Source organism: Procambarus clarkii, unplaced genomic scaffold (assembly GCF_040958095.1).
Source record: "Procambarus clarkii isolate CNS0578487 unplaced genomic scaffold, FALCON_Pclarkii_2.0 HiC_scaffold_446, whole genome shotgun sequence".
Taxonomy (NCBI): Eukaryota; Metazoa; Arthropoda; class Malacostraca; order Decapoda; family Cambaridae; genus Procambarus; species Procambarus clarkii.
Window position 1 is genome coordinate 121,433 of NW_027189479.1, and position 19,282 is coordinate 140,714.

Sequence of the window (19,282 nt, forward strand, 5' to 3'; positions counted from 1 at the left end):
GTGTGTGGGGGAGGGTGGGGTGTGTGGGGGAGGGGTGGGGTGTGTGGGGGAGGGTGGGGTGTGTGGGGGAGGGTGGGGTGTGTGGGGGGAGGGGTGGGGTGTGTGGGGGAGGGTGGGGTGTGTGGGGGAGGGGTAGGGTGTGTGGGGGGAGGGTGGGGTGTGTGGGGGAGGGAGTGGGGTGTGTGGGGGAGGGGGGGGTGTGGGGGAGGGTGGGGTGTGTGGGGGGAGGGTGGGGTGTGTGGGGGAGGGGTAGGATGTGTGGGGGAGGGGTGGGGTGTGTGGGGGGAGGGTGGAGTGTGTGGGGGAGGGGTGGGGTGTGTGGGGGAGGGTGGGGTGTGTGGGGGAGGGGTAGGATGTGTGGGGGAGGGGTGGGGTGTGTGGGGGAGGGTGGGGTGTGTGGGGGAGGGGTGGGGTGTGTGGGGGAGGGGTGGGGTGTTTGGGGGAGGGGTAGGATGTGTGGGGGGAGGGGTGGGGTGTGTGGGGGAGGGTGGGGTGTGTGTGGGGGGAGGGGTGGGGTGTGTGGGGGGGAGGGTGGGGTGTGTGGGGGAGGGGTGGGGTGTGTGGGGGGAGGGTGGGGTGTGTGGGGGAGGGTGGGGTGTGTGGGGGGAGGGGTGGGGGTGTGTGGGGGAGGGTGGGGTGTGTGGGGGAGGGGTGGGGTGTGTGGGGGAGGGGTGGGGTGTGTGGGGGGAGGGTGGGGTGTGTGGGGGAGGGGTAGGATGTGTGGGGGAGGGGTGGGGTGTGTGGGGGGAGGGTGGGGTGTGTGGGGGAGGGGTGGGGTGTGTGGGGGGAGGGTGGAGTGTTTGGGGGGAGGGTGGAGTGTGTGGGGGGAGGGGTGGGGTGTGTGGGGGGAGGGTGGGGTGTGTGGGGGAGGGGTGGGGTGTGTGGGGGGAGGGTGGAGTGTGTGGGGGGAGGGTGGAGTGTGTGGGGGGAGGGTGGAGTGTGTGGGGGAGGGTGGAGTGTGTGGGGGGAGGGTGGGGTGTGTGGGGGGAGGGGTGGGGTGTGTGGGGGGAGGGTGGGGTGTGTGGAGGGAGGGGTGGGGTGTGTGGGGGAGGGTGGGGTGTGTGGGGGGAGGGGTGGGGTGTGTGGGGGGAGGGTGGGGTGTGTGGGAGGAGGGTGGGGTGTGTGGGGGGAGGGGTGGGGTGTGTGGGGGGAGGGTGGGGTGTGTGGGGGGAGGATGGGGTGTGTGGGGGGAGGGTGGGGTGTGTGGGGGAGGGGTGGGGTGTGTGGGGGAAGGGTGTGGGGTGTGTGGGGGGAGGGTGGGAGTAGTAGGGATGGCTCCACACAGGGCATTTTTTTTTCTGGGAAAAAAAAGTGCCTGTGCGCCCCAAGGGTTTCAGGTAAATTTAGAATATCCCCTGTGCGCCCCAAGGGTTTCAGGTAAATTTAGAAAATCGTGTATAGCGCTTGGGGGTTTTCAGGTAAATTTTGTCAGTCGCAGATTTTAGAAGTAAGGATTTCTTATGAGAAAAATAATTTCCGAGACTTAGAAGTTTGTTAAAGCCTTATGGGAGAAATTCAAATAACGTGTGTAGCACTTTAGGGCTTCCAGTAGAACTCTACGGACATATTTTACATGTTTTCAACTTACAAAATCGTCTATGTAAGCCTTAGTTATTCATATAAATTTAGAAAATCACCTGTGTAAGTCAGGGTTTTCAAGTCTCGTACATCACACCCCCCTCCCTCCCCCCCTTGACTCGCAATCTGTCGCCTCACCTGTATTTACTTTAGACGTCAGCCAGCCAGCCAGCCAGTCGGCTCTTAATCTTATCTTATCTTATCCGTAATATCTGGACCGTCCCTCCTCTCTCTCTCTCTCTCTCTCTCCCTCCTCTCTCTCTCTCCTCTTCATATTATTCCCTCTTCCTATTTTCTGACATACTAATATTTTATTCCTTTTTCATTAACCAGTCAGTTTTATACAAATCAACCGAAGCATCTCAATGTAACCTTTAATACTGAAAACTGCCTCAGAGACTATCTAAGCTGGCCCCAGCTACCTGCCCCAGGCTATCTGCCCGAGGCCATCATCACCTGATTACCTGCCCCAGACATCTACCAGTCATTGTCGGCGTTCGCCACCGTAATAATTTATATATATATATATACATTAAGCGTTAATAAAACTTATTTATTTATTTATTTATAATTTATTTAGTCATCTAATTCATAGTTTACACAATTTATAATAAACGACTCATTTAGCCCGAAGTTCTAAGAAGCTCGCTCCTCAATCCGCTTGTATAATATCCGTCCTATTCACTCTTCATCTCTGTAAATAAAGAAAGAATAACAGTTTCAGATAGCGTTTACACATGTACAATATTTATCAGACACATAAAACCTCAAAACAAATGTACTCACCATTTTCCGTTAGATAATTTGTTATAGCCTCATTCAGCCAGTCGTCTCCAAGCACATTTTCCAACAAATATCGCTCTTATCATAACACAGCGTTTCATAGCAGCTCGGCATATTTTTAAATAAAGCATAAGATAGCCTCATTACGTTCCTATCATTCTGCATATATTCTCCATAAGTAAAACTAGTTTCAAATAGCTTTATTGCAGTTTTTAGATCCTTGTTTGAAAGATGGTAACAGAAAAACATCGCATATAGCCCGCATACGTAAGTATTTAAACTCTGAAGTCTCTCTGTAAACGTGTATACATCACAGTCTTTATAATAATTTAAAAACTCCGAAATATATGGCGAATACACATTTATTCCATATGAATCGAGTATAACTATTTTCCGTTTAGATTTATATACAGCAATCCAGTGACCCATTACTTCCTTAGAGTCTCTTCCTAAGGTATTTATTATAAACATAATCGGCCTGTCCCGTATTTGCTTCATTATTCTATATATATCCGTCGCTAAATAGCATCCAATATATTTAGCTTTACTACCTTTCATATCGTTCAATGCCGTATTAATTTGTTTGCAGTTCATGCTCTTGTATCACACACAACTCGCCTATCTGAATAAATTCTCAATACTCCCGTTGTAATTCCGAATAAAATAATAACTTTATTTGATTTCGCTGGAACAGCAAATTCTAATGTAATTCTCAGGTTGCCCGAAGCCTCTATAGGAAGGGTATCTCTCAATTCCTCAGGCGTTAGTCTAAATGCCAGTAATGTTCTTCCTTTTATAAATGAATTATATGTCAAGGTATTACAAGCATTAAAGCCTACTGTATTTTGAGTCTCGTAGTATAGTTTCGAACATTTATTCGGGAACTTGCAAGTTATATTAAATAAGTTTGTCCCATCACGTGTAATATATACATTAGATAAATCGCAATGATCGAAATAAAGTGGATTAAGTGTATACGCTCCTGATATTGCTTCCATATCCATCATCATAATAAATAATTTATCTGGGATAATGCTCCCCCATGGCTGGTCAATACTTAATCTCTGCTGCCCATTACCAAGAATGAACGTCTTGTGGAGTGTCTTATCAAACGTATATGTAACTGGTGTATTTTGTTCAGCCAGAGCTCTATTAATAGCCTCCAATCCAGATGCAAATGGAGTTATCCGATCAATCCACATTCTAGCTAGTTTTATGTTAAACTTATATCCAGATTCAATACTGTTTATAACCCACGGATCACTGTTAAGTTCTAATCTCAAACGAATATCAATTCCATCCAAAAGATATTCGCTCAAAGTTGTAATGTCCAATAGCAGTTTAAAGCAACAATTTACTCCCTCAGTTTTTAACTTTACAAATCTAGATTTAAGGTCTTCGGATGCATTCTTAAAATAATCTACATCATATTTTTCAGGGAAAACATCATTATAGAAATACGTCAGTTCTTTAAATCTTTCAGCTTTACATTCAGAAAGCGTCGTCATTAGCTTTACATATGATAAATATGAAAATAGTGAATTAGTTTCCACCACTTGCTCATTTAAATAAACAGTTACAGCTTTAAACATTGTCTGGGACAAACCATTGACTATTGATGCATTTTTAATATCCGCTAAAGCCGTAATTCCGTCAGGTCCCGTTAATTCAACCATCAGTTCTAGCGTCAAGCTCGAAAGATCAATAAATTGACCCTTAACTCCCGGGATACGGAATTCAATATAAGAGTCTTTAAATTTATTGTTAATACTTGAATTCACAGGTAAAATATCCTGTGTCTGTCTTGAAAATATCGTACTTTCAACCATTCTATGAGGACTAACTTTAGGAAAGCCATCACTTATAGCAGCTGTATAATTTTCTAAAGGAACTTGCAATGCTGCACTAGGAGCATTTACACTCATCATGTCTGCGTCTAGCATACAACTAGTACTGTTTTTATGAAAACACGTCTTTATATCTATCCATTTTCTTTATATAGGCAGGTCTTTTCGTTTTTTTTCTTTTCGTTACTCGGCCACCTGCTAACAATTTAGGACCTATACTTTTCAATGTTTCCATACCGCGTTTTCTAATTGAATCTTTCAAAGTACCTTGACCAGCATTTATATCCTGCAAAACATTCTGTCCCATTGTCAATGCAGCTGGCATAATAGTTTTTAATAGGAAAGGAGTTGCTCTACGAGCTAGACCAGTTAAGAAACTTAATATTCCACCTCCTCTTAAATGTCTTCTATCAAAAACAGTAATATCGCCCAGTGCTCCACCTCTCTTCCCTCGAGGAGCGATAAATCGCCCTACCTCGTCAACAGACAGCGGTACAAACCCGACCCTCATGTTTAAACAGGCCAAGAGAGAATGATAAACTCCCTCTACTCATGCCATTATATATCAACGGGTCTAATATGTAATACTGCAATCGTACATCCATCCTTTTCAAAATATACAGGCTCCCCATCTTGATCTGTTAATCTAATACTGATGCCATCAATATTAGTCGTATTTAAAGGTTTATATAATTTCCTGTGTGTTACATTACTTTGAAACGAAACAACATCCAAGATATTTACAATCTGATTACCAAACATGGTGGGCTGCACCTTATCACAATATACACACAAGAAATCTATACGGCCTCCTGGCCTAGGATGATAATAGCAAGTATCTTGTACAAATAACCTGTTATTAGGTGGCTTATTCATAATAAAAATATCATAGGCTTTACCTACTTCAGCTCCAATAACTTTACATATATTTCGACCGAAAGATAAAGAAATTCTAACAACTAATTTTCCATCCTTTGTAATAAATAATTTTAACAACTTCTCACTAAATGCTGCATTAAACTTAATTCGATTAATACTCGAATCATATTTCATATAAACGTCCCCGTGATCTGGGAAATTATAATTAAGTACAGGTCCTATAAAACTCAGTGAACCTTTTGAAAATATAGTAGAAATTTCTCTATTTAAAATAGTCGTTAGCTCTATGCAATTATCACTGGCTAAAATATCCGACTTTAAAGTGAAAGATGTATTCACCGTACTCAAATCAGATAAACTTTTATTAGACACTAGAAGTTGAACTGAAATAAAACTTTCCGGGTCATTCCTCCTAACAGCGAAATAAGATGGAGGCAGGAATATATTCTTCAGGCACACTTCATAAGCTTTATTCGGGTCTAAAGGCAGCTGATTATGTAATCTATTTTCAAAAGCATTAGGAGCATTGTTTTTAAATACATCAGTATCAGAGTTACTCGCTGCATATATAACGTAACTATCCATCCTGTAGACTATTAGTAAATGATAAAAATAAACAGAAACTCACCTTAATATGATATCCAGGTAGACTCTCCTTCATCTACAGCCTTGATCTTCCTCTTCAAACTTGGAGGAGAAAACACTTGATTTTTCGCATCTACATTTCTAAATAAATTCTTAGGTGTAGATGTCAAAGAGAAGAACAACTTTGCAATTGGCAGTTTATCTTCTGGGAATAACAATTTCGGAGTGCACATCCTGCCTATAACGTCATCAACAATATTGAGCCCAGTAACTGGCGATGTAATGTTCCCTTCCTCATCCCACTTTACAAGTCCAGTTGTATTAAAATAATTTAACAAGGAGACAGCAAAATCATAATCCTTAAGCTTTAATCTTAAGTCTATCAAGTGTTGTATAACAGGATTTGTTCTCACTGTCGTCGTAGGCTTCTCAACACTCACTGCCGTAGGCTTCTGTTGATCAATAGCTTTTCGTGGTACAAGATAGAATTCTTTCATTATTCCTTATTAAATAGCCTTGAAATGAAATTTATAGCTATGGGAAGTAAAATGCCCAATAAATTACCTCCTCTTTTACTTGTTAATATGTCTTTCTTGAGTGAAATAGCTTTCTTCTTGCAGGCTAATGTATGGAGTAGAGCTCTATATTTAGAAAGTCTCTTTAAAATAGGCTTCCCAACTTCAATTTTATTTTTTAAGAAATTATTAAATATTTCTGATAAGCAAAGTATATGTTCCTTTTTAAGAGTCTTAATTAACTTTTTCCTAGAATTATAACCTAATCTAGCTAATAGTTCAATAAATCCACGATACTTTCTAACTAAGGGCTGCTTCTTCATAGTTTCTTCACGTCATCTGAATTCACCCACTGATCAAATGAACTGTCGTAACCGACGTATCTAACTTTATATAAAGTAGTATTACCAACTTTACGTTTACTTATAATTCTCTCAATTTCAAATGTATCTGACAAGTAGGTGGGAGTCAATTCCTCTCTATAAAATCCGCCTTCTATAAGTCTATTATTTAAGTCCTTTAGATAATATAAAGGCACGGGTTGTTTAGTATCAATTTGAGCAATTGTAAATATTTCCTTAGTGTTCTGTTGATGAAAACCTCTTTTGAACTTTGAAATGCGATTAGATAAGGCAAGCCGTACTGTATCTCCTACAGACAGATGATTACTGATGCGTGGCTTAGTCTGCTGCTCTCCTTTATACATGAGCTTAAATTGCCTAGTCACATCTTGAGGCGAAGATAAAGCATGTACATCAATAGGTATTTTCCCCTTTAATCCTCTATGTGGTGTTCTATTATACGTTTTAACCATATCAGGTAAAACATTTATATAGGTTAAGGTGTTATAAGCCGTTAAATATTTATATATCTTAGTTTTCAATGTTCTTATAAATCTCTCTGCAATGCTGGCTTTAGTTTCCTGAGAAAATACACTGTACAGATCAATGTTTTTACTGTCTAACAATCGTTTCATATATTTATTATAGAATTCTCCGCCCTTATCAGTGTTAAGCTTCCTTACACCTTTTGATGAAGGTAAATCCAGAACAGCTTTCATGGCTTCACTTACACTCTGACCTGATTTAGTGGATAGTGGAACTACATGTGCGAACCTTGAAAATATATCAACACAAACTAATAAATATTTAATATCATTGTTGTGCTTAGCTAACAATGTCATATCAGCCAAGTCACTGGTAAAGAAAGCTTTAGGTCTAGGTGCTAAGATACGTCTTCGTTTAAATTTACGTTTTTTTAATAGATGTAAGGTATAAGCATTAGACGTTTTTAAATAGTCTTTCACATCTTTTATAGTTATTTCAGGGATTGTTTTCTTTGCAACCTTATACAATTTTAAAACGCCACCAAACCCACCTATGGACTTGGGGTCATTGTATATCTTATTAAGAGCTTGTGTAATGTTCACCATTGATACACTATTTCATATGGGGGTTCATTTACAATATTTCCCCTAAATATTATGGATTCAGGTGTTTTAACGCCCAAGTCAACAAGTAAATACCCATACTGTCGAGAAATCACTTTCTTATATATATCTAAAAATTTCTTGGCATCTTGTTTTCCGAATATTTGTCTGCCTAATGTTTCTATCTGGGACAAGTCTCTTGATTTAAGCAGAATAAAATGAGAAGCATTTAAACTTATAGATCTAGAAAATTTCCCACTGAAAAATATATTTTGGGTTATAAAAATAACAGAGATGTTCTCATGCCGTCCCTTAGTAAATATATCACTTACTATTTTAGAGTTTGTAGATTCAACATACAAGTCATCATAAACAACTAATATATGAGATGTATCCTCTGGATCACGATCGTCTAAAGGGTTTACAATTTCAGAGTAAAAAGATATCTTATGATTAAAGAGTGGATTAGTTCTCAACTCTTTATACCCGCTTCCACAGATAATTATTTTTGCAAAGTTCTGCTGATATTTCTCTATCATTTTAGCACATAAATAGCTCTTCCCACCATTTGAAAATCCAGCAATAATAATTCTTGACGGTTCACTAAATATATTCAACTGGGATTCAGTAATAACTTTTTTCTGCCCTTCCATGTTGCTAGGATTCAATAGACTAACTACAAATATATAATGAAAGGAGTATTTAAACAAAATCTACATTCGAGTTTTATTTAAACATAACCAATAAAATCATAGTCATAACATATCCAATACAGTAATAAAATCTTAGAATATACATTATCATAGCCATTTGAATCATAGTCATTTCATATCCAATACAGTAACAAATCATAGAATATACAATATCACAGCCAATAAAATCATAGTCATTTCATATCCAATACAGTAATAAAATCATAGAATATACATTATCATAGGCATTAAATCATAACATATCCAATACAGTAACAAATCTTAGTCATTTTCATATCCAATACAGTAACAAATCTTAGTCATTTTCATATCAAATACAGTAACAAATCTTAGTCATTTTCATATCAAATACAGTAACAAATCATAGCCAATACAATATCATAGACATTTGAATATAGTTATAGATAATACATAGACAATACAGTAACAGACTTAGTTGTTGTTGTTAGGGAATAATTGCTGAGCGACTCTATCCCGCTTTTCCCAAAGATTAAAAATGGGGAACAATTGACGTCTTGGTTGGGGATTATCTACAATTACTGGATCCCCTACCTGCACCTCTTCCTCTACCTGTACCTCTTCCTGTACCTCTTCCTCTACCTGTACCCGTACCTCACGCTCTGGAATGTCTGGGTGACCGTAAGCTAATGACTCTGTGGGACTAATGAGGTATCTCTTGTCATCAAAAGCTGACAGACCGCGCTTAGTTGTTTTACACGTGCATATCTGTCCATTAACATTACGAATAGATCGGGATACAAAATTAAAAGTTGTATTTGTCTCTAATGTGTTCTGAAAAGATGCATGTGTTATTTTCTTTTGTTGGTGATAAGGAATCCCTTTACATTTACATAAATGTTCATTATCAAGGGTTAGGAGAGAGTAAGTTTTAGGCTTGAGTGCAATTAATTCAGTTATGATTTTCTGCTTTACTTCTGACTTGAGGAGTCCTAGTTCACCTTTGCGAGTAGCGGAATACATGGGATGATCTTTGTCAAAATTACTGAAATCCATATAATCTACTAGAGGAGCTTTTGTCATTTCTTGGAAAGCATCTTTACAGGTCAGAGTAAATATGAATGAGTCTGTATCCGTATAAATTAGTCTAGCTCTCTCCCCATAATGGGCTTTAACTACATTATACCAGAACTCGTATAAACGCCTCTTGGCTATCTGCAAGATCTGATATCCCATGTAAGAAGGAGTGGTAACTTTAAGGATGTCTTTCATTACTGTACAGAGAACCCTATCTTGACCTAAAGAGACAGCTCGTTTATACAAAGGGTTTCTTGCATGAGTTAAGAATGAATGTTTTGTCGTTACTAGATGGTGAGTATTAGCATATCGAGATATATTTGTCATTGATTTCCCGTACAGACTATTACTTATGAGTTTAAAAGCTTTTCCTTTAACTTTACAGGTGGTATTGGCTCGTTCTCGAATGTTGGTTGAAATAAAATCTTTTAAATAGGGAGCCTGATTAAATTCATAGATTGTTTTTACTCGTTCAACTTCTAGTCCAAGTTTTAATAGCAATTGCAGGAAATCAAGGCTTACTAAGTAGTCGTTTTGGGGCAAGTGGGATGCAATTAACTTAGTATTTTTAGGTGGGAGCTTACGTTTTTCATCATTAAGGGTTTTCTTACTGTACTCTGACAAAAACTCCTCCGTTATATTAGTATGAGACAGTACAAGGGGCAGATCATCAGTATACCTGGCTACCTCGGGAGATACATGTTTTGTATCGCATAAAATCCAATAACCTTTGTCTTGATTACAGGGGATATGCTGTAACCCTTGCCCTAATAAGGTATCCCGCTCAAGGTCAGTTAATTGTCTAATCCCTCCCTGGGGAAGTACCTCAGCCATGCACGCTGCATATAAGCTGTTAAAGTCGAGGTACAAAATGTGAGTATCGTCATCAGAGCTAGGGTTAGATGTAGTGTGCTCGTTAACAGCCTGTGTAAATTGTCTAATGGAAGATGTGAACCCTCCTCTAAGATTCCTTCTCAACAAATCATATATATTCTGATCATACACATAGTCAAGTACAACTTTTGATTTAAATAAGAACGCGTCCCAAGCATAACTAGGAAGTGATACATAGAAAACAATATCTAGTTCATAAATTTCTTTCAGTGATGTTCGCCAAAGTGTAAATATATCAACTAGCATTCCCACGTCAACTTTTAAATATAACATGAGGTAATCCTTGATGTTTGTACAGTTCCCTAAATTAAATACTTTAAGAGCATTGTTATAATCTTCTTCAGACAGTGGAGAGTCATGTAAAACATTGTAAAACTTATCTCGCGAAGGGAGCTGAGGTTCGTCTAACACGTCCATGGAAGAAATATAATCATAACATAGGCTTTGTTTACCTTTAATTAACAGAGCTTTAGCTTCATCGGATACGCCATTTAGTATGTGTTCAGTGTACTTGGTGGGTTTCTTACCGGCAACGTGCTCGCTTGCTAAGGTTCCTAATGACCCGTTAAGGAGAGCTAGGCTATCTAGGAATTTAAGTTTACCTATGATGACTTGCATAAATTTCAATCCTTCCTTGGTTAGAATTTCTACATCGCGGTGAGGATTTTTGGACAGTTCTTTAAGTATAATTCCAAGATCATAGGCAGCATTATGGGAAAATGTGGTCAAGTATCTACGCGCATTTTTACATTGTAAATTGCAACGAGCACAATAAGCACCTAAGTAATTATTTTCCTGAATAGCATGATTATGATGTCTATGTTTATCTTTCTTATCCTTGAAAGTTTGATGACACAATTGACACGTATTTTGTCTTTGAAACATTCTTTCCTGTTCTCTAGACAAGTTCTTAGGGAAGTTGGGGAGCTGAGCATGAATAGCTTTCCATGAGGCTTCTAGCTTGGTAATAAAATGATTGACCGCATCTGGACCTACGTATGAATACGTTTCTACGACATTGAATTCCCTGTCTAAAATCATGTATGCATAAGCAATTGCTTTATGCTTACATTCCACCATGCCTCTAGGATTTTGACGGTCTAATAGACATTCAAAATCGTAATAGGCGGTGTGAGTTGGGCTATAGGTCCTACCGTAATTTTTAAAACTGATTTTATCACTAGGATTATAGAATGAAAATACTTGGGATACAGTGCATGACTCTTCGTGAGCCTGAATTTCATCTAAGGGAGCATGCAAAAGACAAATTTTGCAGAATTTATGAGTGTTAGGAATCCTTTCAGAATGATTGTTAATACTCTTTACAAATTTATCAAAATCCTTGATCAGACAGAGATGCTTGCCTTCTAATAACAACAAAGGGACTTTATCGGCATACTTTTCCTGGCTTTTCCTAGCTAAACTAAGATAGTATCTGTTACTTTCATGAGTTACTGTATAAATATAAATAGAAATTTTGTTAAGCTTCTCTATTTTCTTAAGGTTATCAAATGATACGGGGAATCTGATTTCATCTGCCCATACTACGAATCTTCTACACCATCGAAGGCTTTTGTAATGTTGTCTAACATTATGCATAGTCCTGCCCAATGCTAAGTTTTTTATACGCGGCAATGCACTGTAACAAACACTCATCTCCTTCACTTTCAGGATTAAATACTGTTTCTTTACCCCTTAATTTTGCAGGATATGGTACGTAAGATCCAAGGCGCATAGGGTGGCGAATATATGAAAAATTAATGGCAAAGCCTGACATGGAATGAATTCCTACACTTGAGGATTGGACATTTTTTAGGCATTCGTCAATTTTAGCAGACATTTCGTCAACCCATGAATTTACGAGAACTTCCACCTCTTCCTGTGTAACAATCTGAGTTTCTCCTCTAATTGAAAATACTTCATCTAATATTTCATATTGATCGTCGGCATGATTAAGTTTTTGCAAAATTAGGCTTACATCAGGGTAAATGTGAAATGAGGGAGGGAATTCTTCCTGTATTTGTCTGAACTGATTGTCTATATATTCTATAAAAAATTCTCTATACCTATTTATATATAAGCTGGGGTCAGCGTCTAAATGTCCGGGAATGGAGAACGAATGTCTCGAGAATGAACCTTCGAAATGGTTAATGACTTCTAACACTCGCGGAACAATGTTATCTAAGTTAAGTACCTCTGGGGAATCTGGAGCGTTGACTTCTTCATCTGATATGTCGTGAACAGGGGGTTGATTGTCTTCTTCTTCTTCTTCATCTGAGGATGCATGCTGGTTGCCGTCTGGTGCATCTTCTTCTAGCTCCTGGGACAGCTGGGGTTGACTGCGTACAGGTGTGCTCCACTCAGAGGGTTGGGTTGAATCCGGGGGAGATTCTGTAATATAATATTAGCAATGAATAAACATTAAGAGGAAAACACATTTGAAAACAATAAGAGGATTTGAAAACCTTAATAGGAAAATATCGTGTAAATAAGAGGAATTATTATTAAGAGGAAAAACAAAAAGTTTAAATAAGAGGAAAAACTGAATTACAGATAAATAATAATATTACTTACGAGCTGGGATGTTGATTCCACCAAGTATGAGATTCTCTTGATCACGAATAGGAACTCCTGTAATGGAAATATTTTTCTGTATGAGTACTTATTACTTGTTTATACACTTGATAAATATACAATTATTAACTTTAAAAAATATACAATTATTAACTTTAAAAAATTATGAAAATTATTGTGAAAACGTACGGTTATTTATGATGCGACGGCGTTTGGGTGGAGGTTCAATGACGTTTCTGGCTTCGGTGGGAGGTTCCCGGTTAACGGAGAAACGACAGTATGGGCAGGAAGTAGAACCATGAACTGAAATGAAAATAATATATATAAATTGACTGTCTGTATGTATGTATGTGTGTTTCGGATATATATTTTCTTTGAAAGTTTATTGAAAGTGCGAGAAAAAGAGGTACTTACGATTTGCACAATAGAGTTGCCCACAGCTGGTACAGGTTACGTCAAAATGTCCAGGCGGTGTAGGCCCATTGCATCCTATACAGTATAGTCTGCATTCTTGAAGAGCGTTGATGGACATTTCGCCGAGGCATGTTAAACATCGTGTTTGACACACATGAACGATTTCGTTGTTGATAGGAGACAGGCACAGAGGACACACTGACATGATGATATGACTAGGCTAGGGGAACCTTGTGAACAGGATGAAGATTGATTGTAGACTGAAAGTGTAGGCCTCTGAGACTTTGGCGATCTGAGGGGGCCCCTGAATGAGCGTAATAACGATAGTGTGCCCCTGAGTGAGCGTTTGGCTGTTTTATTAATAGCGAGAATGATTGGCGAATACTGGGGATAAACTCTTTTATTATAAATTGTGTAAACTATGAATTAGATGACTAAATAAATTATAAATAAATAAATAAGTTTTATTAACGCTTAATGTATATATATATATATAAATTATTACGGTGGCGAACGCCGACAATGACTGGTAGATGTCTGGGGCAGGTAATCAGGTGATGATGGCCTCGGGCAGATAGCCTGGGGCAGGTAGCTGGGGCCAGCTTAGATAGTCTCTGAGGCAGTTTTCAGTATTAAAGGTTACATTGAGATGCTTCGGTTGATTTGTATAAAACTGACTGGTTAATGAAAAAGGAATAAAATATTAGTATGTCAGAAAATAGGAAGAGGGAATAATATGAAGAGGAGAGAGAGAGAGGAGGGAGAGAGAGAGAGAGAGAGGAGGGACGGTCCAGATATTACGGATAAGATAAGATAAGATTAAGAGCCGACTGGCTGGCTGGCTGGCTGACGTCTAAAGTAAATACAGGTGAGGCGACAGATTGCGAGTCAAGGGGGGGAGGGAGGGGGGTGTGATGTACGAGACTTGAAAACCCTGACTTACACAGGTGATTTTCTAAATTTATATGAATAACTAAGGCTTACATAGACGATTTTGTAAGTTGAAAACATGTAAAATATGTCCGTAGAGTTCTACTGGAAGCCCTAAAGTGCTACACACGTTATTTGAATTTCTCCCATAAGGCTTTAACAAACTTCTAAGTCTCGGAAATTATTTTTCTCATAAGAAATCCTTACTTCTAAAATCTGCGACTGACAAAATTTACCTGAAAACCCCCAAGCGCTATACACGATTTTCTAAATTTACCTGAAACCCTTGGGGCGCACAGGGGATATTCTAAATTTACCTGAAACCCTTGGGGCGCACAGGCACTTTTTTTTCCCAGAAAAAAAAATGCCCTGTGTGGAGCCATCCCTACTACTGGTGGGGTGTGTGGGGGAGGGTGTGGAGTGTGTGGGGGAGGGTGGGGTGTGTGGGGGGAGGGTGGGGGTGTGTGGGGTCAACACAATGTTCTATGCTGGACTCCGCACATAACAATGGAACTCAGCAACTTGTACAGAGAAATAGACCCATATATAACACTCATTAACAGCCATGGAAAAAAGAACAGCGAGAAGATCAAGATCTTCAATTACAAAATTGACCAGGTCAACGATGGAGCGGCAATTGCCGTTAAAAGAAATATTCCTCACAAAATTCTAGATAACTTCCAGGAAAACTTCCTGGCGATTGAACTCCAAACTACGAAAGGTATAATCTTCATAGGAACATGCTACCAACCACCAAGACGTCCTTACCTTCCCCTGGCCGACATCATGTACAAGTGACAGGATGAACAACCCAGCGGGTTTTCTTCCTATTGGGGAGTGTTGTACATTCTGCTATGGCGGTATGTTCACTCACAAGATGAGTGGCGCTGCCCAATAAACTCGCCCCTCGGGGCAAAATTTAAAAATTTAATCATGAAACTTACCAGAAGGAACAGACCTGCCTACTTTCTGGGTGATCTGACCGCCAAGCACAGAACACTGGGACACGGAAAGACCAACCAAGCAGGAGACCAACCAAGCAGGAGACCAACCAAGCAGGAGACCAACCAAGCAGGAGACCAACCAAGCAACCAAGCCATCCACAATATGATAAGGTACGGAAATCTAACCCACCTGGGCCCAGACTTCCCAACATACGTCAGACAAGGCCATAGTGGTAATCCAGACATAATACTGTCAAAACCACCACCACCTCCTAAACACCCACATAGAAAGGGGCCCTGTGAGCACAAGCGACCACCTACCAATAATAATGACGCTATCAACTAACCCTATTCAGAAACCCTCACCACCAAGACTTCAGTACACTAAACTGACTGGGAAGCGTTCAAAAGCAGTGCACAGGAAATCAGTGTCACAGATTTTAATGGAAAGGAAACATCATGCATAAACGCCGAGTTAAATACATGGATTAACACCATAGAAAAATGCATGACTGATCACATCCCCGTAGCTCACCATATAACGCTCCCACACCCCCCAGCCACCGAGGCGCTCACGACACTGCAAACCAGATATAACAATCTTCTACAACTCATAACACAACACGGGTGGACGGATGAGCGCCAAAGACTACAAAGGGAACTTCAAGATGAGCTGCAAGATCTGTGCAAAACAGAGTACACCAAACAATGGGATGACCTAATAAGCAATATCAAAGTCGACTACAGAAACCCAGGAAAGTTCTGGAAAAAAGTAAAGACCCTGATGGGAAGCTCTTCTGAGGAAACACCCTACATCATAGACGCCTCAGGAAATAAACTCTATGAGGAGAGAGAACAAGAGCAGGAATTCAGGAAGTTCTGGGAAAAAATATTCAGGATAAACCCGGAAGAAAATTAAAATTTTTGCCCAATTAATGAAAGGGAAATTACAACTCAAGTCGATAACAGAGCTGCAGCACTACTCCCGACGCAAACAATAGACCTTAACAACATACGCGATGACTGCCACCTTATGAAACACATAACCATTGCAGAGGTCCATAAAACAATTATGGGTTTCAAGAACAAGGCGCCGGGCAACAGCAAAATAAATAAGATGGTATTATCCAACCTACCAGTGATTGCACTCCATCAATACACATGTATCTTAAATGCAGCTCTTGCATCTGGACTATTCCCCACATACTTCAAGAATGCCACAATAAGATTAATCCCCAAGCCAGGTAAACCCCCAACCCAAACTGAAAACTACAGGCCAATTTCCCTCCTCGAAGTACCAGGTAAAATATTCGAAAAAATGATCAATCAGAGACTTGTGAAGTACATGGAAGAGGAAGGGAAGTATAACACCAGGCAGCATGGGTTTAGAAACCGCAGAGGGGCCCATACAGCTATAGCCCTGATCTACCAGCATATAGCAGAGGGCCCATACAGCTATAGCCCTGATCTACCAGCATATATCAGAGGGCCCATACAGCTATAGCCCTGATCTACCAGCATATAGCAGAGGGGCCCATACAGCTATAGCCCTGATCTACCAGCATATAGCAGAGGGCCCATACAGCTATAGCCCTGATCTACCAGCATATAGCAGAGGGCCCATACAGCTATAGCCCTGATCTACCAGCATATAGCAGAGGGGCCCATACAGCTATAGCCCTGATCTACCAGCATATAGCAGAGGGGCCCATACAGCTATAGCCCTGATCTACCAGCATATAGCAGAGGGGCCCATACAGCTATAGCCCTGATCTACCAGCATATAGCAGAGGGGCCCATACAGCTATAGCCCTGATCTACCAGCATATAGCAGAGGGGCCCATACAGCTATAGCCCTGATCTACCAGCATATAGCAGAGGGGCCCATACAGCTATAGCCCTGATCTACCAGCATATAGCAGAGGGCCCATACAGCTATAGCCCTGATCTACCAGCATATAGCTAACGCAGTGTCGAAAAAAAGATTAGTGTAATATAGTGCTTAGGGACGTCTCGAAAGCCTTCGATAAAGTGTGGCACACAGGCCTAAAATATAAGATATCTGAACTAGGGCTTCCTGAGAGATTTACTGCTACTCTCTGCAGCTTTATAGACAATAGAACTGCTAGGCTTAATATCGGCAGCTACTTGGGTGACGTAATAGAACTGAAAAGTGGAGTACCACAAGGAAGCTGCCTCTCCCCCACTCTATTCAACATATATACAGCTGACCTACCCCAACCCCAACATGGAGAATACATCACATACGCTGATGATGTTACCCAAATAATATGCCAACCGGGACCATCAAAGCCGCTACTAGCCGACAAGACCAAGGCAGCAATTGAACTCATAAACAACTTTGAGAAGCAATGGAAAATTAGCACCAACAAACAAAAGTTCCAAATAATACACATTGCGAAAAGAAACCCGGACCCCATCATCCTTGATAACCAGCCGATCCAATATGCGGAGGTAGGCAGAATACTGGGACTTATGATAAATAGAACAGGGATACAAATTCATGTAAGGGACCGACTAAACAAAGCCAAAGCAGCATTAGGAAAACTGAGAAAATTCCGAAGCCTCAGTACTAACATTCAGATCCACCTATATAAGGCTCTAGTTCGGCCGCATCTAGAGTATCCCCCAGTACCACTACACACCATAAAGAAAACTAACATGCAGAAACTGCAAGCAGTACAAAATAAGGCGCTAAGGAGAGCAGCAAAACACCGTCCACCATATGATCAGACAATCCAGGAGCTCCACGAACTCCTGAACATACAGCCACTAAACATCAGACTGCAGCACCAAGCCATCAGGGTGTGGAACACCATCGAAATGTTAGAGGACCCAATGTTTGAAAGATTACTCCAAGATGAGACGCCCCGCTCCCACAGCTGGTGGCCCAAGAGCCTCGATTCTCTGGACGAAAACCCCGCCCCACAGTATATAATCCCCAGATGAGTTATATATGTATATATATGAACAGTTCATATATGTGTATGTATGAACAACTCGATAAATAATATGTATGACAACTCGATAAATAATAATAATAATAAAATAAAGAGCCTTAAACAGAACAACATGTGTGGAAGCATGGGAGTGTGTATATATGAATGCTACACAGTATTCATCTATGGACATCCATATATGGTGAAACACATGTGAAGAACCTCTCACACACTCACAGCTCCCTGACAAGAGGGAGCCAGCTTAGCTTAGCTGCCAACACCCACACATCGTGTCAGCAAGGCGGACAGCCCGCCTGCTTTCATACCTCTCACTGTATTTCCCACTTCTATACTTCCCTTCACCTATACCTCTCCTTCCTCTTTACCCCCCCCCCAAAAAAAAAAAAAAAAAAAAAATGTGGGGGGAGGATGGGGTGTGTACTCACCTAATTGTACTCACCTAATTGTGCTTGCGGGGGTTGAGCTTTGGCTCTTTGGTCCCGCCTCTCAACTGTCAATCAACTGGTGTACAGGTTCCTGAGCCTACTGGGCTCTATCATATCTACATTTGAAACTGTGTATGGAGTCAGCCTCCACCACATCACTTGTGTGAGGGGAGGGTGGGAATGTGTGGGGGAGGGTGGGGTATTCGTTTGCCTTGTTTGGGTTGAATGTAGACACAGTAGTCGCTTCTGTATATATTTGTTGACTTAGATAGCAAGGTATATATCTGCCTAGCCGAGGTCCTTCTACTCTGAGTCTGTGAGGATAACTGCGGCTGCTGGGAGCATGCTCGATGCTCCTCTGTCTGGCATGACGTCAGAGGCCTACTTGCCTGTGATTGGTTACATTTCAACTGACATAGAATTTGAGTATAACAGGGGTGTGGGGGAGGGTGGAGTGTGTGGGGGAGGGGTGGGGTGTGTGGGGGGAGGGGTGGGGTGTGTGGGGGGAGGGGTGGGGTGTGTGGGGGGAGGGGTGGGGTGTGGGGGGAGGGGTGGGGTGTGTGGGGGGAGGGGTGGGGTGTGTGGGGGGAGGGGTGGGGTGTGTGGGGGGAGGGTGGAGTGTGTGGGGGAGGGGTGGGGTGTGTGGGGGGAGGGGTGGGGTGTGTGGGGGGAGGGGTTGGGTGTGTGGGGGGAGGGGTGGGGTGTGTGGGGGGAGGGGTGGGGTGTGTGGGGGGAGGGGTGGGGTGTGGGGGGAGG

The 19,282-nt window shown here is 41.1% G+C and overlaps 1 protein-coding gene across 1 annotated transcript; it reads right to left on the minus strand.

The window, feature by feature from the left end:
* Positions 1-11,849: 11,849 nt before the first annotated feature.
* Positions 11,850-13,690, minus strand: LOC138361536 (uncharacterized). The gene is made up of 4 exons (XM_069320815.1): positions 13,247-13,690; positions 13,022-13,135; positions 12,833-12,889; positions 11,850-12,649 (listed from the first exon to the last, which is right to left on the minus strand). Exons 1-4 carry the CDS (start codon positions 13,449-13,451, stop codon positions 11,850-11,852), a joined length of 1,176 nt encoding a protein of 391 aa, XP_069176916.1. The 5' UTR covers positions 13,452-13,690.
* Positions 13,691-19,282: the final 5,592 nt, after the last annotated feature.

Coding starts and splice junctions, on each gene's coding strand:
- LOC138361536 (XM_069320815.1), bottom strand. CDS start 13,451: ATGTCAGTGTGTCCTCTGTGCCTGTCTCCTATCAACAACGAAATCGTT. Junction 12,890..13,021: donor CCGTCGCATCATAAATAACC/GTACGTTTTCAC, acceptor TTTCCATTACAG/GAGTTCCTATTCGTGATCAA. Junction 12,650..12,832: donor TGGAATCAACATCCCAGCTC/GTAAGTAATATT, acceptor ATTATATTACAG/AATCTCCCCCGGATTCAACC.